This window comes from Astyanax mexicanus, chromosome 1 (assembly GCF_023375975.1).
Source record: "Astyanax mexicanus isolate ESR-SI-001 chromosome 1, AstMex3_surface, whole genome shotgun sequence".
NCBI lineage: Eukaryota > Metazoa > Chordata > Actinopteri > Characiformes > Acestrorhamphidae > Astyanax > Astyanax mexicanus.
The window spans coordinates 34,913,258-34,940,734 of NC_064408.1; the positions used below are offsets into that span (position 1 = coordinate 34,913,258).

Genomic DNA, 27,477 nt, shown 5'->3' on the forward strand with positions numbered 1-27,477 from the left:
GAGGTAGTAATTACCTCTATTACACAGTGTGCAATAGAGTCCAGTGAGGTAGTAGGATTTTTAGTGCTTTCCATTTTCTGGGGTAAGTGGGGTAAGAGTGTGTGTGCATGTACAGAAAAACCATCAGTTCAGTCTCTGCAGTTGAGGAGTCTGATGGCTTGGGGGTAGAAGCTGTTGCAGAATCTGGTCGTGCTGGACTGGATGCTGCTGCTGCGGTTTTTTATTTTACTTGCACATTTTTTACTACATACTTATATTGCACTAAACATATTTATTTATACTAAAAAGGTTTTTAGTAATCTACATGTATCCTAGAGGTGTGATTTTTAAGATAAATTGTAATAAAGTAATAAACCATGTAATGAATTATTATCAATATTCTTATGCTTCCAACTCATTTACACTGTAGTCTAACCATTTTTGAAAGTCTATACATTTAAAAATAAGTACAAAAAAACATGTCACTTGGGTAAAATTTGGTATAAATTTTGGTAAAACCAAAACATGGCCAGCTCCAGGAAAAATATAACAATTCTGCTACCTTTTACATTCCAAATAATTACATTTTGGAGCAACATTTTTGGCTTCTGGAGTAAAAGAGCTTATGGCATGTGGCTGTTTGTGTTATAAGATCTGAAAGAGAAAATGACAAAAACACACCAAAACAGGCTAATGTTCTAAGGGTTTATCAAACCACCAAGGTCCAAATCTATCCAAAGTTCAGCAACACTGAACTTTGACATGAACACCAAATAGAAGAACTGCACAGTGAGAGACTCTATGCCTGAGGGATCATTCAGTAAAAATGATGAGCACTACAGTTGTAACCCTGATGCTGCTCTTCAATCTCTTGCAGGACAGTGCTGGAGACACTGAGCCACAGGAAACTGAAGGTCTGTCCAGCCTGTTTGTTCAACGGGACATCTCTGCTGAGCTGAAGAGTCTGAGCGATCTGGTTAACCAACAAGGAACAACATTACTGGAGCTGAAATCAGAGCTGCTGAAGATGCAGAAAGAGAACACAGGTTCAGTTACAGATAGAGTTATATATTCTGCTGTGTAGAGTTGTTCAAAGACAGTCATGAACTAAGTAAATATCTTTGATTTTACCAAATTGAAAACCTCTGGAATTAATCAAGAAAAAGATGGATGATCACAAGCCATCAAACCAAACTGAACTGCTTGAATTTTTGCATTAGGAGTGCAGGCATAAAGTTATCCAAAAACAGTGTGTAAGACTGGTGGAGGAGAACATGCCAAGATACATGAAAACTGTGATTAAAAATCAGAGTTATTCCACCAAATATTGATTTCCGAACTCTTAAAACTTTATGAATATGAACTTGTTTATTTGAGGTCTGAAAGCTCTGCATTTTTTTGTTACTTTTGCCATTTCTCATTTTCTGAAAATAAATGCTCTAAATGAGAATATTTTTATTTGGAATTTGGGAGAAATGTTTGTAGTCTAAATAATAAATCAACAATGTTCATTTTACTCAAACATATACCTATAAATAGCAAAATTAGAGAAACTGATTCAGAAAATGAAGTGGTTTCTTCTTTTTTTTCCAGAGCTGTATATATATATATTGCTGGAGGTATTGCTTATGATCCTAATCTTACCATTTCATAGAGCAAAACTCAAGGGGATTGGCCAGATTGTAGAGGGAAAAAATGTGCCTGGATGCATAAATGAATAACTAAGTGTATTTTGGCCTCCTAGCCATTAGTATGACAGTTGATTCAACAAACAAAATATATTTTAATGTTAAAAATAGGCTAAATGTTATGAAATTCACATTTGTAAAAACGTTTGCTTCTGTTCATGTAAGAGCTGGCTCATGGGCTAGGCAGCCTCTGGCCACCAGAGGGGGCAAATTGTGGCTTCTAGAGGCAGTCAAGCCTAACAAATTTGGAGGACCAATACTGCCCAAATTAAAAAAATAAAAAAATAAATAAAAACGTAGGTAAATCACACACAATTAATATGGTGATTAAAACGGTAAATAATAGTTATAATTAATATAAAAATAAATACATATACATAAAAATAAATATCTTAAAAAATGTTATTTGTGGGTTTCCTTATTAACATTGTTTAATTTTTATTTTTATTCATTTGTTTATTTATTTACACAACTATATATGTCTGCATCCATTTATTTTCCAATTCATTTATTTCTGATTTTTCTGTCCATATATGGTAATGAAAGTGATTCATTATATATCATTATGAGGGGGCTTCATAATGAAGGGGCGTCATTATCATATAAGGGCAAGGAAAAACAGAAACAAATAAATCAGGAAATAATTGAATGGAGAAATAAGTAGTTATGTAAATAAATAAACAAATTGCTCAAAAGAAAATGTTAACAATATTAATAAAGAAACTTTTATTTTCATGTTAATCATAAATATTCTTTACTGTTTTAATTACCATATGACTTTTATTGAGTGATTTACTTAAGTTTTTTTTATTTATTTATTTATTTTAAATTTTGGCAGTTTTGGTACTCCATAAACAAACAACACCTCCTTTAAGAGCAAACAAACAAAGACAAAACAGAAGTGAATAAATGTGTTCTAATACATTTATCCCAAGCATACTTTCATTTTGCTGCTGTAGCACAAGAAACAGAGCTCTCTGCAATGAAGACCAGACTAGCGGTCAGTGAGCGAGAGGTGGAATACCTGAAGAAGGAGAACACAGGTAACACACGCTATTTCTGCTAATAAACCAGATCAACAAATCATTGGATAATGGAATTATGTTGTTAAGACTTTAATTACTGTTAAGATATATCTGTAGTTCTGTGTGTATCTCCTAACAGTGCTGGAGAACAGACTAACTGCTAGCGAAAATGCCACAAAAAATCTCATTAAAGAGAACGCAGGTGAGATCCATTTTTAATCCTTAATCCAAATCATGGGTATATGTGTATTCTTATGTTTTCATTGCCAAACTCTCTATACATTATTACTTATTAACTCTGTGGTTTCAGAGAGGCCGAAGGTGGCATTCTCAGCTGCTCTGACTGATTCTGGAACAGTGGGACCGTTCAGTGTTCAGACTCAACTGGTCTTCAAAAAAGTCATCACAAATGTTGGCAAAGCTTACAACTCAAACACTGGTACAGCAAACCCAAATATTACAGCATTAACAGTGATTATAAACAAAACTACAATATGTAATTTATTTGTTATTTTTTATTAATTTGTTAGTAATAAAGTAACATGTTTGTCATTGCAGGAGTTTTCACTGCTCCAGTGAAGGGAATCTACTATTTCAGGTTCACGGCTCTGGGCTACCTGCACTCCAATGCCATGTCTGTTAATTTACATAAGAATCAGCAAACTCTAATGCACATTGGTTCTTATAACACCCACGGGTATCATGAGTTTATAAGCAGTGGCCTCACGCTGGAGCTGGAGGTGGGAGATGAGATTTACACCAGTCTATCAGCAACCTACAAACTTTATGATAACTCAAATAACTCAACAACTTTTACCGGCTTTCTGCTTTGCCCTTTATGAGTGCTTTTTCATGGTAAACTCACAGAACAAATTATTTAAAACAAATTTTGAAGGCTTTTTCTTGGGTTTTTTCATGTGATCAATCATACACAGCAAAATAAACTTCAATATAGGTGATTCCAAATGTAAAAAATGGCGTGTTTTTAGTTTTTTTTAGAGTTAGTTCATGTTAAACAGACATAGCCGTTGTTATATTTAAGCCCCTGTACTAAAGCAGTAGATAGTTAACAGTGTTTGTGATGTGGATGAGATGCTGTGGCCAGACCGAAACAGTTTTAGCATAGTTTTTTTTTTTTTTTACTGTAACTGTACTGTAACTGTAACAGTGAATTCTTCTGTTGTTTTGTATGTAGACCACACTGTACATGCAGCTGTGTGTTGGCTGGGATGTACACTGTGTACATTGTTTTTGTGGCAAAATACAAATATATATATATATATATATATATATATATATATATATATATATATATATATATATATTTGTGTGTTCTGAGTATAAAAACAACATTCTAAAATATTTTACAATGAATGGAGAAGATGTGTTTTCCATTCATCACAGTGTTTTACAACACCATTTTCAGAAGAGATAACATTGTTTTGAATTTAAAGTTAAATTTTGCAGGAGAATTGAGGGGTTTTGATTATTGTGTGTGTGTGTTGTTTGTTGTGTGTAGAGCTCTGAGAGTATGAGACATGCTTTCAGAAATGTGTGTAAACTATTGAGAAAAATTGGAAACTATGCTCCAAACTCAGATATGCCAAAAGAAAATGTCAAAAAAGCAAAACTATAATGACCTAATGAGCCACAACTTCTCCTTGCTACTATATGCAACATTTAAAACACTACTGAACCCTCCTCCGGCCACCTGCCTTACAGTCATAACACTTGCCTTATTTTTTACTGGGAAAGTGGCAGCCATCAGCAGTTCCATCACTGATCCAACATGTAGAAGTCCTACTACATGTTCTGCTGCCCGGTTTCCCTTTACCAAAGGTGCCACCTTCTCCTTGTTCACTCCTCTGACTGAGAACGAGAGAACAGCACTGGCTCTCCTAACATGTAGCTGTCCTAATACATCTCCACCAATTGGACTCCATTAGAAACCAATTCCTACAGACCTATTACAAACCATTGCACCTACAATCATCCTGGCTATCACACACACAATCAATGCCTCTTTTACTACCAGTGAATTCCTGACTGCCTTTAAACAAGCCCAAGAGCAGTGTTGGGCAAGTTACTTTGATAAAGTAATTAGTTATAGTTATTAGTTACTTCTCCAAAAATGTAACTGGGTTACTAACTGAGTTACTCCACTATACAAGTAACTATTTACCAGTAAAAGTAACGATTGCTTTACTTTTGTTACTCGCCCCATAAAAAAAATGAACAAAAGAAAATAAATTATGTAATTTCTATTATTATTAGAAAAAAAAAAAACGAAAATAAACCGAAAATGACTCCGGTAAAGTTGGTTTCATATTCGCATATTCGGATTTCTTTCTTCAATAGCTTTTGAACTGTGTGTGCAAAATGGTTAATACTTGCTTATTTTATATGCTGACATCCAAAGCAAGCAGCTACAACGTCTTTCCCCTCTCAAACATCTGCCTTTAGAAAACCACAGAACACATTGTCGTCTATGGGCTGCCGCGACCTGCACGAGAGCTAAGGGACCGTCTACAAACTACTCGACACAGCAAAAAGGCGAATGAAGATGGGCGGGGCAAATGCTTTATGCTTCATTATATGAAAGTGTAGTGTACTTTAGTGTTTTTAGCTGGTCACAAATGACAAGACTTCAGGAGTTCCTGACAATATTTTTTTATAATAATTGTTTTGTTAAAAACAATCTAAAAATATAAAGGTTACACTCATTTTTTGTTCAATTTATAACTGTTTTTAAAAAACCTTTTTAAAAAATATTTCATAAAGTATTTCATTCTGATTTTGTGACAAAGTTTCAACTGAGTATATATTTTATCAAATAATCACTTGTAGCCCATTTTGCAAGTCTTACTGTCATTTGACCTGCAGTTCAACAGAGGGCTTTCAGGGTTTCTTTTTCTGTTTTACTGTTGATAGTAATACTGTCATTGGTGGGTAGTAACCATTGGTTTGTTTAATTTTAGTTGAGTATACAGAACCGTAATTAAACCATGTAAGAATTGTCAAATGATAGTATTAAAAGGTTTACATTCTATTGTGACTACTTCTGAAATAAATATTATGAAATATAACTAATACCTCTTCACTTGCACAATTGTTTCAGCAGGTGGCACCAAAGTTGGACAATTATAAATGTTACTGTCTAAATATTTGAGTTGTATTTTTAACTAATTTTTGTTTAATGTTATTTTTTTTCTTCTAATAATTTTTTTATTTATCTGTTTCTTGCTGAATCTTTGTTGTAACAATATCAATTACTTCCAATACCTTGTTTACTTTGAAAAGCTCTTAGTGTTTTGCAAATGAGCCTTTATGTAAACCAAAGCAAAAATTTCTTGATGAAATCTAACGGTTGCTGAAAATACTAACTAGGTGTGGACTGCACACATCAAGTTATATCAAGTCTAACCAACATGACATACTACAACTATGATATTGGTCAATTTAACCATTGCTGATTTGTAGCAACAGTTTTTTGTGAATTAATTTCAATAGCTTTTGAACCGTTGAGGGTATCACAACAGAACAAGTTGTATTAGATCAAGTCCCACCCACGTGACATACTACAACTCTGATATTGGTCAAATTAACCCTTGCTGATTTGTAGCAACAGGTTTTTTGTGAATTAATTTCAATAGCTTTTGAACCGTTGAGGGTATCACAACAGAACAAGTTGTATTAGATCAAGTCCCACCCATATGACATACTACAACTCTGATATTGGTCAAATTAACCCTTGCTGATTTGTAGCAACAGGTTTTTGTGAATTAATTTCAATAGCTTTTGAACCGTTGAGGGTATCACAACAGAACAAGTTGTATTAGATCAAGTCCCACCCACATGACATACTACAACTCTGATATTGGTCAATTTAACCCTTGCTGATTTGTAGCAACAGGTTTTTTGTGAATTAATTTCAATAGCTTTTGAACCGTTGAGGTTATTGATACAGAACAAGTTGTATTAGATCAAGTCCCACCCACATGACATACTACAACTCTGATATTGGTCAAATTAACCCTTGCTGATTTGTAGCAACAGGTTTTTTGTGAATTAATTTCAATAGCTTTTGAACCGTTGAGGGTATCACAACAGAACAAGTTGTATTAGATCAAGTCCCACCCACATGACATACTACAACTCTGATATTGGTCAATTTAACCCTTGCTGATTTGTAGCAAAAGGTTTTTGTGAATTAATTTCAATAGCTTTTGAACCGTTAAGGTTATTGATACAGAACAAGTTGTATTAGATCAAGTCCCACCCACATGACATACTACAACTCTGATATTGGTCAAATTAACCCTTGCTGATTTGTAGCAACAGGTTTTTTGTGAATTAATTTCAATAGCTTTTGAACCGTTGAGGGTATCACAACAGAACAAGTTGTATTAGATCAAGTCCCACCCACATGACATACTACAACTCTGATATTGGTCAATTTAACCCTTGCTGATTTGTAGCAAAAGGTTTTTGTGAATTAATTTCAATAGCTTTTGAACCGTTAAGGTTATTGATACAGAACAAGTTGTATTAGATCAAGTCCCACCCACATGACATACTACAACTCTGATATTGGTCAAATTAACCCTTGCTGATTTGTAGCAACAGTTTTTTTGTGAATTAATTTTAATAGCTTTTGAACCATTAAGGTTACTGATACAGAACAAGTTGTATTAGATCAAGTCCCACCCACATGACATACTACAACTCTGATATTGGTCAAATTAACTCTTGCTGACCTGTGGTGATAGATGTTGTATTAGGGGGATTTTCCACTGTTTACTAATATAATACAGCAGTTATATTTGTAACTTTAATCTTCTGTTATTTCATTAGTAGTAGTTTTAAGTGTTTTCCTCTTGAGTTTTAAAGTAAAATACAACTTGTTCTGTTGTGATACCCTCAACGGTTCAAAAGCTATTGAAATTAATTCACAAAAAACCTGTTGCTACAAATCAGCAAGGGTTAATTTGACCAATATCAGAGTTGTAGTATGTCATGTGGGTGGGACTTGATCTAATACAACTTGTTCTGTTGTGATACCCTCAACGGTTCAAAAGCTATTGAAATTAATTCACAAAAACCTTTTGCTACAAATCAGCAAGGGTTAAATTGACCAATATCAGAGTTGTAGTATGTCATGTGGGTGGGACTTGATCTAATACAACTTGTTCTGTATCAATAACCTTAACGGTTCAAAAGCTATTGAAATTAATTCACAAAAACCTTTTGCTACAAATCAGCAAGGGTTAAATTGACCAATATCAGAGTTGTAGTATGTCATGTGGGTGGGACTTGATCTAATACAACTTGTTCTGTATCAATACCCTCAACGGTTCAAAAGCTATTGAAATTAATTCACAAAAAACCTGTTGCTACAAATCAGCAAGGGTTAATTTGACCAATATCAGAGTTGTAGTATGTCATGTGGGTGGGACTTGATCTAATACAACTTGTTCTGTTGTGATACCCTCAACGGTTCAAAAGCTATTGAAATTAATTCACAAAAAACTGTTGCTACAAATCAGCAATGGTTAAATTGACCAATATCATAGTTGTAGTATGTCATGTTGGTTAGACTTGATATAACTTGATGTGTGCAGTCCACACCTAGTCAGTATTTTCAGCAACCGTTAGATTTCATCAAGAAATTTTTGCTTTGGTTTACATAAAGGCTCATTTGCAAAACACTAAGAGCTTTTCAAAGTAAACAAGGTATTGGAAGTAATTGATATTGTTACAACAAAGATTCAGCAAGAAACAGATAAATAAAAAATTTATTAGAAGAAAAAAAATAACATTAAACAAAAATTAGTTAAAAATACAACTCAAATATTTAGACAGTAACATTTATAATTGTCCAACTTTGGTGCCACCTGCTGAAACAATTGTGCAAGTGAAGAGGTATTAGTTATATTTCATAATATTTATTTCAGAAGTAGTCACAATAGAATGTAAACCTTTTAATACTATCATTTGACAATTCTTACATGGTTTAATTACGGTTCTGTATACTCAACTAAAATTAAACAAACCAATGGTTACTACCCACCAATGACAGTATTACTATCAACAGTAAAACAGAAAAAGAAACCCTGAAAGCCCTCTGTTGAACTGCAGGTCAAATGACAGTAAGACTTGCAAAATGGGCTACAAGTGATTATTTGATAAAATATATACTCAGTTGAAACTTTGTCACAAAATCAGAATGAAATACTTTATGAAATATTTTTTAAAAAGGTTTTTTAAAAACAGTTACAAATTGAACAAAAAATGAGTGTAACCTTTATATTTTTAGATTGTTTTTAACAAAACAATTATTATAAAAAAATATTGTCAGGAACTCCTGAAGTCTTGTCATTTGTGACCAGCTAAAAACACTAAAGTACACTACACTTTCATATAATGAAGCATAAAGCATTTGCCCCGCCCATCTTCATTCGCCTTTTTGCTGTGTCGAGTAGTTTGTAGACGGTCCCTTAGCTCTCGTGCAGGTCGCGGCAGCCCATAGACGACAATGTGTTCTGTGGTTTTCTAAAGGCAGATGTTTGAGAGGGGAAAGACGTTGTAGCTGCTTGCTTTGGATGTCAGCATATAAAATAAGCAAGTATTAACCATTTTGCACACACAGTTCAAAAGCTATTGAAGAAAGAAATCCGAATATGCGAATATGAAACCAACTTTACCGGAGTCCGAAAATGTTGACAAAAATATAATCTAATGAATTTCAAAACATAGAAACGAAAAACGTTCAAATGGTATTAATATAACAGTTTAACAGCTGGATCAAGCAGCCTAACTATTTTTAATTTAGTGTTACAATCAAGTAGGCTAAATAAGTATCTATGGGAACATTGTCAGGGCAGGGGCCATTCAAAGGCAGTGGAAGGTTTTTTTGTAAGTTAGGGATGTAGGCAGTTCTTGAGAGAGGAGCCTGAAGTTAACGTCTTATTCGCCAGTGTCTTATTCGGATTTTCCGGTCCACCTTAAAAAGTCGAAATACCTATTATTAGCCAGTAGAGAGCAAGAATGAGCCTTATACATGGCCTGTTCTGCATATTTCCAGTTGCCTTAACTCCAGAATATTAAATAGTCTGTAGAATTCGACACCAAATTATGAAAGTAGAACTATTAGTCTGTGAATAGAGAAATAAAGAACTAAAAATATTACTGTACAGTTTTTTTTTATTGTGAACCTCTGAACTTGGCATTTAAGAAGATTAAGGGAGAATAAATTGCCTGTTCTGCATGATTCCTGTTGCCGTAACTCTAGATGATCAAATAGTCTGTTACATTTGCCAAAAAAATATGAAAATAGAACTAGTATACTGTGAACACCCTAAATAACTAGAAATATTACTGTACCTTTTTTATTATGACCCTCTGAACTTGGCATTTGATAAGATTAAATGAGAATAAATTGCCTGTTTTGCATATTTCCAGATGGCCTAAATCCAGATTATCAAATAGTCTGTAGAATTTGACACAACATTATGAAAATATAACTAGTATACTGTAAATAGCCTAAAGAACTAGACATATTACTGTTTCATTTTTTTTATTATAACACGACGCTGAAGTTAGCTTCTTATTCGCCAATTCAGATTTCCGTTCCACCTTAAATGCTGACTGAACATACATGCGGCCGCCTGTAGATGGCGCATTTTAACAGTAAAAAACAGCATGGAAGCAAAGCGCTGTGCAAACGCTCTAAATAAAGGGGAGAACACAATGCGAGGGACAGAGTTTAATTCTGATTGGAATATAAGGTGCGAAAATAGTGGTTACATTCCACATCCCATTGCATCTGCATAAAATCCACTGGGCAAAGCACCTATAAAGTAAGATCTCCTTCAGAGTTCCTTGTTGTATTCTTCCAATTAACCTCAAAAACACTCAAAACACATAATTAGTTGTATATACATTCACTCTCAGGTCTGAGTAAATCGCGTGACGTCATCACTGCCACTGATTTCTCAAAGTGTCGAAAAAAGGGACTTTCCCCACAAAAAAATATAAATATGTGCCTTTTCACCAACCAATACTATTTACTTATAGTGCTTTAAACATATTCATATGATGTTTCAAACCAAATAATATCAATAAATGACACAAAAGTGTCCAAAGAAAAACTGTGAAACTACCTGCGCTCAAACTAAAGCTAGGTATATGGTGCGCGCGCACCTTTCCAGCGCGCTCCTTCTGTCCAGGTGACGCGCACAGGGACGGGCTTCAGTTGACACGAGCTTGAGAAGAATTACTGACGTTTTGTTTGTTTTTGGCATAATGATATTTATAATATGCCTCCCAAGAAACAGCACAGTACTGCGGACGTGATCGACGTCATTTTTGGGTCCAGTGATGAGAACAGCGGATCTGGATTGGAAAGCGCATTTACCAGTAACGAGCATAAAGAGGCATGTTTCTCTTATTGGCAATCTTAGCTGGGATCTCCATAGGCCTTGAAAAAGGAAACAAAATGACAAATTTACAACGTTTACAAACAATACTTTATATATATATATATATATTTTGCACTAAACATTTTTATTTATTTAGACTAAAAACTTTATATTTTTGTATATAGTTTTTATTGTGTCCCACATTATAGTGTTTTTCTCATCGTTTTTTGGAATAACTCTTTATTATAATATTTGTTGTTATTACAAGTAGCTGAAAATAAATATCTAGTTTAGTGAATCAGTTTTGTTATTAGTTGGAATAATGGCCAGATTGGCCCTGATCAAAAAACTCAAAGGCATAGGCTGCTCTGACTGTCAGGTTTTTAGGTTTGTAGTTATCTACATCATGTATCCTAGAGGTGTGATTTTCAAGAAAAATAAACCAGCTTAATGCTGTCCATGTATTTTGTCAAAGTAATAAACCATGTAATGAACTATCATTAATATTCTTATGCTTCCAACTCATATACACTCAAGTCTAACCATTTTTGAAAATATATTTAAGGTGTGAATATATTGGAAGTCTATACATTCAAAAATATGTAAAAACAAACAAACAAACAAATAAACAAAAAAAGAAAGTCGCTTGGAAAAATTTGGTAGAAATGTGGATAAAAACAAAACATGGCCAGTTCCAGGAAAATGTAATAATTCTGCTACCTTTTACATTTCAACTGATTACATTTTTGAGCAGCCATATGGCTTCTAGAGTAAAAAAGCTCATGGCATGTGGCAGTCTAATAAGAGAATCTGAAAGAGGAACTGATAAAAGGTCTAAATATGCTCAAAGTCCAGCAGCACTGAACTTTGACATGAACGCCAAATACAAGAACTGCACAGTGAGAGACTCTCTGCTCTTCAATCTCTTGCAGGACAGTGCTGGAGACACTGAGCCACAGGAAACTGAAAGTCTGTCCAGCCTGTTTGTTCAGCGGGACATCTCTGCTGAGCTGAAGAGTCTGAGCGATCTGGTTAATCAACAAGGAACAACATTACTGGAGCTGAAATCAGAGCTGCTGAAGATGCAGAAAGAGAACACAGGTTCAGTTACTGTGTAGTTGTCCTAAGACTGTCTTAAACTGAGCGAATATCAAATATAACTAGCTAAATACATAGATATAAGTATATTTCACATTTTTTTTCAGACAATTTACATGATAATCTTGATTTTAAACAAAAGAAAGGTAAAGAGAGAGCAATTGTGTGTCCTTTTTTGAAATAACACTGGTTATATACACAATTCTGGACAAAAATAAGTCCACTTAAAAGGGTTTCTTTGATTTTATTACATTTAAAACCTCTGGAATATAATCAAGAGGATGGATGGATGATTACAAGCCATCAAACCAAACTCACCTGCTTGAAGTTTTGCACCAGGAGTGGCATAAAGGTATCCAAAAGCAGTGTGTAAGACTGGTGGAGGAGAACATGCCAATATACATGAAAACTGTGATTAAAACCAGGGTTATTCCACCAAATATTGATTTCTGAACTCTTACAACTTTATAAATATTAACTTGTTTTCTTTGCATTCTTTGAGGTCTGTAAGCTCTGCATCTTTTTTGTTATTTTAGCCATTTTTCATTTTCTGCAAATAAATGCTCCAAATTACATTATTTTGATTTGGAATTTGGGAAAAATTTTGTCCTGCTCATAGTCCTAATCTTGTCACTTCATAGTTCAAAAGGGAAAAATGTGCCTGGATGTATAAATGAATAACTAGGTGTATTTTGGCCTTCTTACTATTAGTATGACAGTCTATGCAACTATGAAAGCTGCTTGTCTCTTTTTTCACTAAATATTAATGTTATGTGTTATTTCATCCAATCGGTGATTTACATATTTATATATTTTAATGTTTAAAATAGGCTAATTGTCATGAAATACTCTATTCATGTAAACGGTGGCTCCAGGGCTTGAAAGTCTCTGGCCACCAGAGGGGGAAAATTGTGGATTCTGGAGGCAATCAAGCCTAACCAGCAACACCTGTACCTTGCCTTTAAAAGAGAAACACAGAGCAAAGAAACAAAGACAAAATATATTAGAAATGTGTTCTAATATATTTAACTCAAGCATACTTTCATTATCCCACTCTAGCACAAGAAACAGAGCTCTCTGATATGAAGACCAGACTAGCGGTCAGTGAGCAAGAGGTGGAAAACCTGAAGAAGGAGAACACAGGTAACACACGCTATTTCTGCTAATAAACCAGATCAACAAATCATTGGATAATGGAATTATGTTGTCAAGGTAGTTTCCCAACAGAGGTTTGTAATCACAATTTATCACAAATTGTTAAAGGGGGTTGACCCAGGCTCAGAAAGTAAAAATCCATCCCATGGTTCTGTACCAACTGCCTGGGCTTTACAAATTAATATAATCAAGAGTAAGATCACAAACCAACAAGCCAAGCTGAACTGCTCGGTTTTTTGCACCAGGAGTGGCATAAAGTTATGCCAATGCAGTGTGTAAGACTGGTGGAGGAGAACATGTCAAGATGCATGAAAACTGTAATTAAAACCAGTTATTCCACCAAATATTGATTTCTGAACTCTTAAAACTTTATGAATGTTTTCTTTGCATTATTTGAGGTCTGAAAGCTCCGAATCTTTTTTGTTATTTCAGCCATTTCTCATTTTCTGCAAATACATGCTATAAATGACAACATTTTTATTTAGAATTTAGGAGAAATGTTGTCCGTTGTTTATTGAATAAAACATCAATATTCATTTTACTCAAACATATACCTACAAATAAATACATTAATGTATTTAATATGATTAATTACTGTTAAGTCATACCTTTTAATTCTGAATATTAACCTCCCCTAAACAGTGCTGGAGAACAGACTAACTGCTAGTAAAAATGCCACAAAAAATCTCATTAAAGAGAACGCAGATGAGATCCATTTTTAATCCTTAATCCAAATCATGGGTATATGTGTATTCTTATGTTTTCATTGCCAAACTCTCTATACATTATTACTTATTAACTCTGTGGTTTCAGAGAGGCCGAAGGTGGCGTTCTCAGCTGCTCTGACTGATTCTGGAACAGTGGGACCGTTCAGTGTTCAGACTCAACTGGTCTTCAAAAAAGTAATCACAAATGTTGGCAAAGCTTACAACTCAAACACTGGTACAGCAAACCCAAATATTACAGCATTAACAGTGATTATAAACAAAACTACAATATGTAATTTATTTGTTAATGTTTATTAATTTGTTAGTAATAAAGTAACATGTTTGTCATTGCAGAAGTTTTCACAGCTCCAGTGAAGGGAATCTACTATTTCAGGTTCACGGCTCTGGGCTTCATGCACTCCAATGCCATGTCTGTTAATTTACATAAGAATCAGCAAACTCTAATGCACATTGGTTCTTATAACACCCACGGGTATCATGAGTTTATAAGCAGTGGCCTCACGCTGGAGCTGGAGGTGGGAGATGAGATTTACACCAGTCTATCAGCAACCTACAAACTTTATGATAACTCAAATAACTCAACAACTTTTACGGGCTTTCTGCTTTACCCTGTGTGAGTGCCTTTCATGGTAAACTCACAGAACAAATTATTTAAAAAAAAAAATTGAAGGCTTTTTCATGAGTTTTTCCATGTGATCAATTTTACACAGCAAAATTAACATAAATATAGATGATTTTAACTTTTTTTTTATGTAAAAAATGGTAAGTGGGTTGTTTTGTGTTTTTTAAAATTTGTTCATGTTAAACAGACATAGAAGTTTTTATATTTAAGCCCCTGTACTAAAGCAGTAGATGTTTGAATTTGGTTGTGGCCACTGTAAACGAGTAGCATCCATCTGTAGCATAAACTTTAACATCCATCATGCAGACTTTCAGAAATGAGAATAGGTAAGAAATCAACTCTCACTAAAAAACTGCAGTACTGTATATAAATACAGTATATACTGTAGTACCCTATTGCCTGTGGGTTGTTCTTTAGGACTGTAAAAATAAAATATGTCTCAATTATTTGGGAAATGTATTCGTACCATAAGTTCCTAAACAGTATTTACATTATTTAACTGTTAGTATAGTTAATTCTTTTAATATCTGAATTGGCCATGCTAGGCGATATTTACCTGCTGCTTGTTCAGGGAAAACAGTGCTTGTGATGTGGATGAGATGCTGTGGCCAGACCAAAACAGTTTTTTGTCTGTTTTAAATTCTTCTGTTGTTTTGTATGTAGACCACACTGTACATGCAGCTGTGTGTTGGCTGGGATGTACATTGTGTACATTGTTTTTGTGGTAAAATACAAATATATATATATATATATTTGTGTGTTCTGAGTATAAAAACAACATTCTAAAATATTTTACAACACAGTTATGTGTCTGTAGTAAGTGTAACACTGAACATAAAAAGGACTAAGTCATTATGATGAATGGAGAAGAAGTGTTTTCCATTCATCATAGTGTTTTACAACACCATTTTGAGATAAGATGTTCATACCCGTCAAGTTTTGGATTTAAAAATAAGGGAAATTTTCCGCCACCTGCTTCGAGCCATCCAACTAGCCCAACCGAGGTTCAGTATCCCTTACATTTTAAGACAACCACCTGTGAACCACTTACAAACTACAATTAGGTTATCAGAATGTAATAGGTCTACCTTTGTTGTCACTGAAATGCTGTGGATATTCCTATATTCCTACTACTGATAATATATATATATATATATATATATATATATATATATATATATATATATATATATATATATATATATTTTTTATGGATTTAAAATTGAACAAATGGGTTTACAAATTCTGCAAAATGACCGTTGGTGACCTCAAAATAGTATCATGAGCTTTTACAAAAAGGTCATGGACCAGATATATTCCATCAATAAAAATTAGTCCTAAGGGGCCTACACAATTAATAGTCTTTTATTAATACTTTAATCCACTCCTGATCAGTTCAGTTAATTTCAGGCCTTTTCCAATTTTTTTCTCTCCAGCTCAACCATCTCTTCTACCCCTTCTAAATAATAAATTACACTAAATTACACTAACAAGCCCTAAAACTAGCCCTGAACTATTAAAAAAATAATTTCGCAACATTCACAATACATATATAAAATTTTACTAGCATTTCTTTTGCAACATTCTCTTTATACTTTTCTCAAACTTGCTTAAACATTGGCACACTATTGACTAAGTTGCTGTATAGTTGCTCAAAACATATAATTACAGTGAAGAAAATGCAAATTTTTTGGGAGGATTTGCCTGGAAACCCTCTATTTACTCAGGACATGAGGTCTTACTGTGCTCTTACTGTACACAACAAATAAACAGAAGTCACATTAGATCAGTGTATCTACACCCTGTAAGTGGTGGTATGTGTGGCTTCCCCACACTGACCCTCCTCCACGCTCCTCAAAACCAGCAAGCTGATTGGCTGTTTCTCCTGAAAGGCGAGACTTTCTTCTTGAACCGGCACCACGATTGGTTAAGAAACACACAGCGGTCAGTCACCTCAATAATAACGTTTTTTAATTTTTAATATAATACGGGAAATTTGCGGGAAAATACTAATACGGGAGGACGGCGGGAAAGAGGAGTAAAATACGGTAGTTTCCCGGCCAAGACGGGAGACTTGACAGGTATGGATGTTTTGGATGTAAAGTTAAATTTTGCAGGAGAATTGAGGGGTCTTGATTATTGTGTGTGTGTGTTGTTTGTTGTGTGTAGAGCTCTGAGAGTATGAGACATGCTTTCAGAAATGTGTGTAAACTATTGAGAAAAATTGGAAACTACGCTCCAAACTCAGATCTGGCAAAAAAAAAAAATGTCAAAAAAGCTAAACTATGATGACCCAGACATCCCAAGTTGCAAAAGTTGATTTGGCCCCCCCGGCCAAAAAAAAAAAAAACAGAACAATAAAAAAATGGAACACACACCAAAGGATAAAGAAAGTTTACTTTTATTTTAATTAATTTTCCTTTTTTTAAATTAAATTTAGAGTATTCAGAGGTGAAATGAGTTTTATATTTTTTTCTTTTTGGAAGGCCCTGCCTCTGCTTTCCCTGCCTCCGCCATGATCTGCTTTCTCTCACTCACTGAACAATTCCGTCCGTGAGGGGGGAAAACACTGCCCGCCCACACTAAAAACTGATTGGCTGTCTCACAGACTCTTTGCAGAGAACAGGCCAATCAGAACCCTCTCTGTTTTCTCTCTCCCACATGCGATTAGAGAAAAAAAGTCTGTCGCCTGTGTGCGCGTTTGTGTGAAGTGCACTCTTGGGGCACTAGTTCTGAATTCTGGGAGATTATATGTGACTCGCGGGCATCAGGGAGCCACTACCGAAATGCGGGAGACTCGGTTTGTCTGGATGATCTAATGAGCTAAAACCTTCTGGCTTCCTTCTCTACCAGCCTTGCTACTATTTGTAATATTTAAAACACTACTGAACCCTCCACCTCCTCCGACTCTTGCTTTATTTTTTACTGGGAAAGTGGCAGCCATCAGCAGTTCCATCACTGATCCAACATGTAGAAGTCCTACTACATGTTCTGCTGCCCGGTTTCCCTTTACCAAAGACGCCACCTTCTCCTCGTTCACTCCTCTGACTGAGAACGAGAGAACAGCACTGGCTCTCCTAACATGTAGTCATCCTAATACATCCTAATACATCTCCACCAATTGGACTCCAATAGAAACCAATTCCTACAGACCTATTACAAACCATTGCACCTACAATCATCCTGACTATCACACACACAATCAATGCCTCTTTTACTACCAGTGAATTCCTGACTGCCTTTAAACAAGCCCACGACAAACCACTGCTTAAAAAGCCTTCTCTCAAGCCCGCCCAGGTTGATAACTACAGACCAGTCTCACTACTACGCTTTCTTTTTAAAACTATAGAAAGAGCAGCTTTCAATCAGGTCTCTGGCTTCCTCTCCCAGAATGACCTCCTGAATTAAAACCAATCAGTTTTTAAAAAGGACACTCCAATAAAATGGCTCTTATTGTCTCTGACAGAAGCATTAAAAACGGCCAGAGCTGCAGGACAGTCCTTAGTACTCATTCTACTGGCCCTCTCGGCCCCCTATCTTCTATTTATACTCTTAAACATGGATATCTCAGATAATACGCTATCATGGTTCAAATCATACCTCACTGGGCGTTCATTCAATGTGTCATTGCAAGGACAGCTTTCCTCAGCCTGATCATTATCCACTGGGGTTCTCACATGGCTTCTTCCATCATTGCTGTTCTGTTGACACTCAACCCTATTCCTGCCAGATGACCCTTCGATTTCTGTGCGGATATCACAGTGTCTCTCAGATAAATCCTTATGGATGATGGAACACCACCTTAAACTAAACCTATCAAAGTTTTAACTGCTGGTTCTTCCAGCAAAACAATTTCCAAGACCAGCTACCCTTTACACACTATGTTGCCTCAGTTGCTCGGTCTTCCCCGCTTTGTGTTTTACAACATCAGACAAATTCGACAGTTTCTAATGCAACAAGCCTGCCATCTCTTGATATAAGCAGTGGTCATCTCACACCTCAAATTCTGCAATGCAATGCTAACTGTGTTGTAAAACCACTTCAGTTGGTCCTGAACGCAACAGCTCGCCTGGTCTTCAACCAGCCAAAACGGGCACATGTCACTGCATTACTCATTGAGCTCCACTGCTACTCGTTGCTGCTCAAAGCCCTTACAATTGCCTACAAAGTGATGACAGAGCAGCTACCTTCTACCTGCACTCTTCTTCTAAAGGCTTATGTTCCCTCCTGGCCGCTGCACTGTGTCGCCTAGCTTTGCCAAACATTCACACAAAGCAATCCAGACTGTTTTATACATAGTTACGTAAATGTGGAATAAACTACCTTCCACTACCAGAGCAGGAGCGTCGAACACTATATTTAAATGGACTTTTGGTGTAACAAAGCATGATAAAGACTCTTAAACTCCACTTAACAACACACTGCACTGACACCAAGGACAAATTACTGTTTACTGTTTACAAACATGGTCACTTTACTTGCACTGAGACACTTTATCTCCACTGCTCTAATTCACATTATCATGCTGCTATAGCACACTTGCACTCTGGACTTCATGTTGCTGAACCTTTCTACTCTCTATTTATTTTTTTTATTCTTTGGGATATTTATCTGTCTATTTTGTATATTCTATTTCTTTTATTGTATTCTTTTTTTTTATCTATATATCTATTAATAACAGCTCTTTGGGTGTAAAACTGGATCGTGAGATCACAATTTCGTTCCACCTCATGTACCACATGTGATGCGAATGACAATAAAATCTCCTTGAATCCTTGAATCCTAAAAAGGAATCACCTTTGATGAATAGCAAACCTCCGTTCTCCCACAGGGTTCCGAGATCCAGAAATTAAAACAGTTTGTCCAAACACCCTTCAGACTGGGTGACACAATACATTTATTTTTCTTTTTTTTATATATATTTTATTTGTTCATTTTGTATTTTCTATAACAAACATCAACAATTAAATCACAAACCCCAACCCGACAACCACACCTACAAACCACACAAAACAAAGGGAAAGGAGGGAAGAAAGGGAAAAAAAAAAGCAGCCCGGCTCACTTTACTGTCCCTTGAAATAGTCCAATACAAGTTTCCAGGTTTTGTTGGGATGTTGTGCACCCTGGCCATGACTGCGTAAACGTTCCATTGAGGCGAATGTAAGCATCTCAGACAACCAACATATAAAGTATGGAGCAGTGGACAATTTCCAGTCGAGGAGGATCAGTTTTTTAGCCACAACCATACCAGCCATTACCACTTGTTGTACAGGATATGGAAAAGCATCCAGTAATGTAGAGTAGCCACAAATTGCAGTTATAGGGTCAAAGTCCAACTGTACATTAAGAGCTCTTGAGAGCCAATTAAATACATACTCATCCCCTTTTAACTGGATGACCCAAACCTCTAACATTCCAAGATGCTATCGTAACACCAGCGGTGCTAGTATCACTCTTAGATGTCATTTAACCTGGTGTGCGGATATAAGTTAACCATAATTGCAAGTGACAGAAACCGAGCAAACAAATAAACAGACAAACAAGCCAACAAACCCGTAGTAGCACACCACCCAAACCCATCCCTTAAACAGACTCACTTCCACCCAGAAGTGTCCGAAAATACCCAAATTATTAGGGTCGAAAGCCTAGCAGACTATGTATCTAACTTAACTGCTAAACAGCAACTAAAACAACAAGAAGGGGGCCCCAGAACTGAACAAAACAATTGAAAGAAAAATCCACTCAGTTATTATTACCCAAATACTTAACAATTACCTTCGAGATAAACATTGATAACCTAGCAATGCAGAAAAACAAACACGCATCCCAGTGTCAATGTACTTCCATAGCCAAAGTAGAAGAAAATACAATCCTCTTTGTCGAGGAAGGAAAGCATCACCCACTTTAGGTGGTGGAAAAAAGACCTTATATGAGCTAAATCTGGAGCCCCCAGCTAACACACGTCTACTCCATTTAGTGCTCTCTAGCGCCCCCCCGATAAATTTCTTTTTCCACCGTTATCCAGATCAAAGTAGCTCCACACCTTATTGGTAGAATCCGGAGAGCCCTGACATTTAAAACGAGGCATTAATAACTTAAAAAGTGCACAAGGAGCTTAAAAAAACACTGTTTACATCCTATAACGCTAGCTTCAGCTCTGAGTGCACCATTAATGAACTGACAAATATATACATAGACACAGCATAGCGTCTATGTTATTTTCAGCTCAGTGATGGTGGTGCTGGGAGCTGAAGCTAGCGTTATAGGATGTAAACAGTGTTTTTTAATAAGTACTTGTGTGCTTTTTAAGTTGTTAATGCCTCATTTTAAATGTCAGGGCTCTCCTGATTCTAACAAGGAGGTGTGGATCTGCTTTGAGCTGGATAACGGTGGAAAAAAAGGATTTATCGGGGCAAATTATACCCCGTATCACCCAGTCTAAAAGGTGTTTGGACAAACTGTTAGAATTTTTAGATCTTGGAACACTGTGCGATTCATCAAAGGTCAGTACTTTTTATCATGTTTTACTACACCAAACGTCCATTTTACACCAAGCTCTTCAAAGAGAACTTACTCTCCTAAAACAAACTACTTCTAACCTAATTTCCTCTTCTATCACACTATTCTCTTTGGCCTCCTAAAATGTTTTGTTGATGTACCTTATTGTTTGTAAATTGCTTTGGATACAAACGTCCACTACATGTAATGTAATGTAATGTAATGTAATGCAACTAAAGACCCTGAGTATTTTAAGTACAAATGGTTATTGCAAAGATTAATTACATTACCATAATGGTATTAATGACAAAACTAACTCTAACAAGCTGTAATTCTCTGTAATTTGCTTACAGTAAATTACTGTGATGTTTAAATGACTGACAGCTCACAGCATGCAGAGAGGCTGTAGGTGAGGAAATGTGTCCCTAAAAGCGTGCCTGTCTAAAACCATAGATGCTGTTTACATAATGTCAATTTAAGCAGAATAAATACACTTCACTTTATCTACCCAACAATGTGCAATGTGTACTTAGGTCAATATGTTATTAACTATTAAGATTTTAAGGTTGATTTTCTGTAACGTATCAGGTTTGACAGTGTACAGACCTTTTTAAGATTTAAAAAGAAGTTTTCTTTGTCTGTTTATGTTGTATATTATAGAAAATTGGAAAAAAGGAAAGATTTGGAGCAGGTTGAGCTCAGAACGCTTAAGGGGGCAATCAAATTTCACTCTATTTAGTGCTCTGTAGCCCCACCCCTGGCTCAATCTGTATTTAGCAGCTCAACCTGTCAGCTTCTAAGAGGAGAGAAAGTAGAGTGAGTAACAGTACAGATGGCGAGAGCTGCTGTTGTCGTTGCTGTTGTTGCACTGATGCTGGTGCAGAACAGCCTGCAGGAGGTGGAGGCTTCTGTGTCACTGGACTGCGCCGCTGAACTGATGAAGCTCAAACATCTTGTTCATCAGCAGGGGCACGCATTGGCTGAACTTAGACAGAATGTCACGATGATCACAGGTGATGTAATATTACGGTACACTATATCACATTCTGTTGTTGGAGATGTAAATGGATTTTTTTATTAAAGCTTATTCAAGCAAATCTAGTTATCCTCCTTTCAAACTTTTCTTGTGCATGGTGGCAGACTAGACTAGATATGCAGAGGTTCAACAGTCATTAGCTGTAAGCCATTTTTTTTATATATATGGGCAATATGGCAGTGTGCCAAGTCCTGCTGGAAAATGAAATCCGCATCTCCAATAAAGTTTGCCGCAGAGGGAGCATAAACGCTGCACTGACTTTAAACTTCATGTATAACCAAGTGGACCAACACCAGCAGATGACATGCCTCTCTAAACCATCACTGATCATCAGTAAATTTTACATTTCATTTGGAAACCAGTGGAGCAGATTCTGGAGGAAGAGTGGAGAGACACACAGTCCAAACTGCTTGAGGTCTAATGTGAAGTTTCCATAATCAGTGATGGTTTGAAGAGCTGCTGAAGTGTTGATCCACTTTGTTATATCAAGTCTAAGTTTTCCCAGAAAGTCGTAGTATGCTGTGTGTTTTTTATGTTATATTTAATTTCTTTATTATGCTATTTATTTTTTGATATAACAAAAAAAAAGTTGAGGCCTGTAGGAAGAAGTGTATGTGTGCATTTTGTCACAGTTTGTGTGTAACACGTCTCTTCTAACATTACAGGGAGGGAAAAGGTGGCTTTCTCCGCTGCTTTAGGCCTGCCTGCTGGACTGAGGGGACCATTCGGTTCTGAGACTACCATAGTCTACAAAAATGTCCTCACTAATGTTGGAAATGCCTACAACCCCGCTACAGGTAAGGTCATGAACACAGAAGGTAGGTATAACTTTGCTCTTTTAAACACTTGCATTTATTTTAATATAGGCACATTATTAGAACCAAAACCTTTGCAGTCAACAATCAATTAACATATGGAACTTACAGACTTACAGATATCTGATGCTGGGTTTCAGATTATTAATTATTTCATTTTAACTCCAATTCACCTAAAAACAAAACAATACATTTGTTGATGGCCACAAAATCTTACTCTCTTAGGGTTCATTCATGGAAAACTGAACTGACACAGATATTTAACCAGGGAACAGATATCTCTGGACTCAGATGATCAGATGTACTCTGATGTCCTTTCTTCGTAGAAAAGCACACACACGTAGCACTTAACTTACTTATTTTATTTCTTCTTTTCTTCTATTTTATTTTCTTCTTCTTTATCTCTTCTACAGGCATCTTCACAGCTCTGTACCGAGGGGTCTACTACATTCGATTCACAGGCGGCGTCTATGACAACAACCGCTACAATATAGGAGTGAATCTGTACAAAAACAACCATTTTCTGATGCATTTGGGTGAAAACAGTATCGATGGCATCGCTAAACATGTTTCCAGTGGAGTCACTATACAGCTGGAACCAGGAGATCAGATGTACACCCGTCTCCCACCATATTATGTGCTGTGGGACGACTCCTTCTTCCGCACTAGTTTTAGTGGCTTCTTCCTTTTCCACATTTAAACAAAGGCCTGATGATCTGTTTCTTTGAACGAAATGTTTCTTCTTTCTCTGTTTGATTACATTGGCAAAATAATTTACAAACCCATTTACTCATCATATAAACGGCTTTGTAATTTTGGATACTTCTTTAACAATTAAATTCTGTCAAGTCATTTCTACACTGTATTTCTACTTTGTTAATAAACATATTATTGCAACAAATTTATTGAGTGAAAATCTCTTGTGGCACACATTAAACTGTGTAAAATCTAGTTTAGAAGTGTTTTGACCAATGGCATATCATGTTTCGGACTGGGGAAATCAGCAAATTCTGGAACTTCATCTACACTAATCAACATTAATAAAATTCACAAGCAAACATCCAAGCTGTCTTCACAGACAAACGGTTGCAAATAGGCTAAACACGTAATTTAAAGGTCCTCATCATAGGATGCCACACACTAAAAAACAGCGGTATGGTATAAGTACTTTCTTGTATTCATAGCTGTACCCTCATCAAGGTATAATATTGGTCTTTACAGGGTCAGATGTGTTCCCTCTAAAGTACAGAGTCTTTCTGTACTTTAAAGAAAGCACAGATTTGTACAATTTAACCAGCCAAAAGGTATATTTGGTATTCTGTATCACTATATTAATAAACAATATATATATTTTAATTATACCTTTTTCATTTAAAAGCAAACAATTTTGGATCATCAAGTTCTCGACACATATCTCACTGAAATGTACTCTGTTGTACCTCAAAATAAAATACAACCCCAGCAAGTGGTTGTAACTCTCCAACAAGTTATATTATTATTCATAACAATTTTTTTGGTTTGGTTGGAGTTATCTCCAAATTTTATCTAATATTTCTTAACATGTTACACAAATCTTTCCTATTGGATCCTTTATTTGCATAATGGGCGTGTCCCCCCACCCCTAAATCACCATCAGTGTGGACTTCTATCAGGGCTACTTTCTGTTGCGTATTATGCTAGTCTGCCTGTACACAGTGTTATAGTTGCTGTTAAGTTGCTGTTTTCTGTACTATAAAGCACTATCTTATAATAACTGAGAACTGCAATGAAGTTGTACTGTTCATTTACAGTAAAATTCCTTCTCAGTGCATGGCTAGCTATAATTTTACAGGAATATATTTGTAATAATGTTATGGTGCTTTACTGACAACTATAGATGCCAAACATTTAAAGTATACATGATTACTGTAAAAAATAAATGCAGAATTATAATGTATTTCTTAATGGCAAAATTTGTAGTTATTTTATTTTAATTATACATTTGGTTATAAAAGTGCTGCACTTTTAGGGGGACATTCCTTTTTGGTTAGTGTTTTTTTAAGAATTAACATAATTTTGGATATGAACCACGCCTCAATTTCCCGAGCTCCTCCCCCTGGTCCTATATATATACAACCCCTGGCAAAAAGTATGGAATCACCAGTCTTGGATGAGCACTCCTTCAGACATTTCATTCTGTAAAACAAACTCTGATCAAAAACATGATACAATAATAAGGTCATTCCAAAGTGCAACTTGTTGGCTTTCAGGAACACTCAAAGAAATGAAGAAAAAACATTGTGGAAGTCAGTGAATGTTACTTTTATTGACCAACCACAGGGAAAAAAATATGGAATCACTCAATTCTGAGGAAAAAAGTATGGAATCATGAAAAACAGATAAACAAAAGATGATTCAAAATACATCACTAGTATTTAGTTGCACCACCTTTGGCTTTTATAACGGCTTTCAGTCTCTGAGGCATGGACTTGATGAGTGACTAACAGTATTCTGCATCAATTTGGTGCCAACTCTCTTTGATAGCAGTTGCCAGATCAGCTTTGCAGGTCGGAGCCTTCTTGTGGACCATTTTTTTCAATTTCCACCACAGGTTTTCAATTGGGTTGAGATCTGGACTATTTGCAGGCCATGACATCGACTGAATGTGTCTTTCTCCAAGGAATGCCTTCACTGTTTTCGCCCTATGGCACGATGCATTGTCATCTTGGAAAATTATTTCATTATCTCCAAACATCTGTTCAATTGAAGGGATGAGAAAACTGTCCAAAATGTCAATGTAAACATGTGCATTGATAGAAGAATTAACCACAGTCATCTCCCCAGTGCCTTTGCCTGACATGCAGCCCCATATCATCAAGGACTGTGGAAATTTGGTTGTTTTCTTCAGGCAGGCCTCTTCATAAATCTCACTGGAACGGCACCAAACAAAAGTTCCAGCATCATCACCTTGTCCAATGCAGATTCTTGACTCATCACTGAAGATAACTTTCATCCAGTCATCCACAGTCCATGATTGCCTCTCCTTAGCCCACTGCAGTCTTGTTCTTTTATGTTTAGGTGTCAATGATGGTTTTCTTTTAGCTTTCCTGTATTGAAATCCCATTTCCTTTAGGCGATTTCTTACGGTTCGGTCACATACATTGGCTCCAGCTTCTTCCCATTTATGCTTCATCTGTTTAGTTGTACTTTTTCGGTTTTCAAGACAAATGGCCTTAAGTTGCTTGTCTTGACGCTTTGATGTCTTTCTCGGTCTACCAGTACGCTTGGCTTTAACAACCATTCCATGCTGTTTGTATTTGGTCCATATCTTGGATACAGCTGACTGTGAACAGCCCACATCTTTAGCAACCATGCGTGAAGAGTTACCTTCTTCAAGAAGGGGGGTGGGGGGACCTGGCTTGAGAACCGTTTCAAGCTGTTCTGAACTGTACCCCAAGCAACATCATCACAGTTCCCCTCCCCGCATCGCGTAGGCGGGGTTCATTATAGCAAATTTAATGGTCATATTGCAACATTAAGAAGAGAACATTTGAGACGTAAACAGAACGTTCCCATATGGTCCCCTGTTGCTCATAAGAGAGCATTTTGCTGGAGACGTAATCAAAACATTTGTATGTGGATCTTGAAGTTGGTCATATAAAAACATTCCCTATATGATTTTAGAGGGATGTTCCATTTTGAATATTTTATGGTCACATTGCTTTGAACATTTGGGACGTTTTGAGAACATTCTCATGTGGTTCCCTGTTAGTCAGATCTACATCAGAACATTTTATTCTACATTCTTTTTTTTTTGTTCTTTTATGGTAATATTGAATCACATGGTTCCCTGTAGGTCATATGAGAATGCTCCCTTTATTACTTTCTAAGTGAAACAAGTTTCCTTGATAAACAGATCTTGCATCACTTACAAGGGATGTCCCAAGTTGGTTCTAAGCTAGTCACATTTCAACACTCAATACAATATAGAATATGTCACGTCTGCCTGTTTGCCGTTTCATATAATTACAACAGTAGTATTACAGTAACATAACAGAAACCTCAATAAACAACTTCAAAGATGAGGACTATTATTTTGAATATTGAGAGATTAGGCATTTCAATTCAGATGATGAAATAAGCATCCAGTAAGCAGCAGATGTGTGGGGCAGAAGAACAAGAAGTAAAGGGGAGAGTGGCCAGGCGGGTTCAAACTGACAGGAAGGTTACTGCAACTCAAATAGCCACACAGTGACAAAGGCATCTAGGAACACAACAACAGAATATCTGTTGTACTTTTACAGTAATAATTGTATTTCCATACTTCTTCAAATATTTAACATAGACAAATTAATATAACTTAATTAAATAAAAAGTATTATTACGACTAAGAATCTATTTTTAAAAATAAGCTATATTAATTATATTAAATTA

General features: G+C 35.9%; 2 protein-coding genes across 4 annotated transcripts; both read left to right on the top strand.

Annotated features, from left to right (window-relative positions):
• The first annotated feature begins 760 nt into the window (after positions 1-760).
• On the top strand, positions 761-3,839 carry LOC103037545 (complement C1q-like protein 4). 2 transcript variants are annotated; one of them, XM_049476500.1, is made up of 5 exons: positions 762-1,025; positions 2,627-2,710; positions 2,832-2,894; positions 3,003-3,131; positions 3,251-3,839. In XM_049476500.1, exons 1-5 carry the CDS (start codon positions 806-808, stop codon positions 3,532-3,534), a joined length of 780 nt encoding a protein of 259 aa, XP_049332457.1. In that variant the 5' UTR covers positions 762-805; the 3' UTR covers positions 3,535-3,839. The 2 variants fall into 2 exon arrangements, with proteins under 2 accessions (XP_022523347.2, XP_049332457.1); XM_022667626.2 differs by lacking the exon at positions 2,627-2,710 and having other exon boundaries at positions 761-1,025.
• A 7,070-nt stretch (positions 3,840-10,909) lies between these two features.
• Positions 10,910-23,956, top strand: LOC103034415 (complement C1q-like protein 2). 2 transcript variants are annotated; one of them, XM_049476499.1, is made up of 5 exons: positions 10,910-11,127; positions 12,045-12,213; positions 13,270-13,353; positions 14,179-14,307; positions 14,427-15,520. In XM_049476499.1, the coding sequence occupies exons 1-5, from the start codon at positions 11,011-11,013 to the stop codon at positions 14,708-14,710; spliced, it is 783 nt and encodes a 260-aa protein (XP_049332456.1). In that variant the 5' UTR covers positions 10,910-11,010; the 3' UTR covers positions 14,711-15,520. The 2 variants fall into 2 exon arrangements, with proteins under 2 accessions (XP_049332456.1, XP_049332455.1); XM_049476498.1 differs by lacking the exons at positions 14,179-14,307; positions 14,427-15,520 and adding exons at positions 22,915-23,046; positions 23,478-23,956 and having other exon boundaries at positions 10,916-11,127.
• The last annotated feature ends 3,521 nt before the right edge of the window (positions 23,957-27,477 follow it).

What these genes read in the sequence shown, in the direction of transcription:
- LOC103037545 (XM_049476500.1), top strand. Translation starts at nt 806, where the DNA reads ATGATGAGCACTACAGTTGTAACCCTGATGCTGCTCTTCAATCTCTTG. An exon ending in CCTGAAGAAGGAGAACACAG is followed by an intron (nt 2,711 to 2,831) that starts GTAACACACGCT and finishes ATCTCCTAACAG; the next exon opens with TGCTGGAGAACAGACTAACT. An exon ending in TCTCATTAAAGAGAACGCAG is followed by an intron (nt 2,895 to 3,002) that starts GTGAGATCCATT and finishes CTGTGGTTTCAG; the next exon opens with AGAGGCCGAAGGTGGCATTC.
- LOC103034415 (XM_049476498.1), top strand. Translation starts at nt 11,011, where the DNA reads ATGCCTCCCAAGAAACAGCACAGTACTGCGGACGTGATCGACGTCATT. An exon ending in GATGCAGAAAGAGAACACAG is followed by an intron (nt 12,214 to 13,269) that starts GTTCAGTTACTG and finishes ATCCCACTCTAG; the next exon opens with CACAAGAAACAGAGCTCTCT. An exon ending in TGCCTACAACCCCGCTACAG is followed by an intron (nt 23,047 to 23,477) that starts GTAAGGTCATGA and finishes TCTCTTCTACAG; the next exon opens with GCATCTTCACAGCTCTGTAC.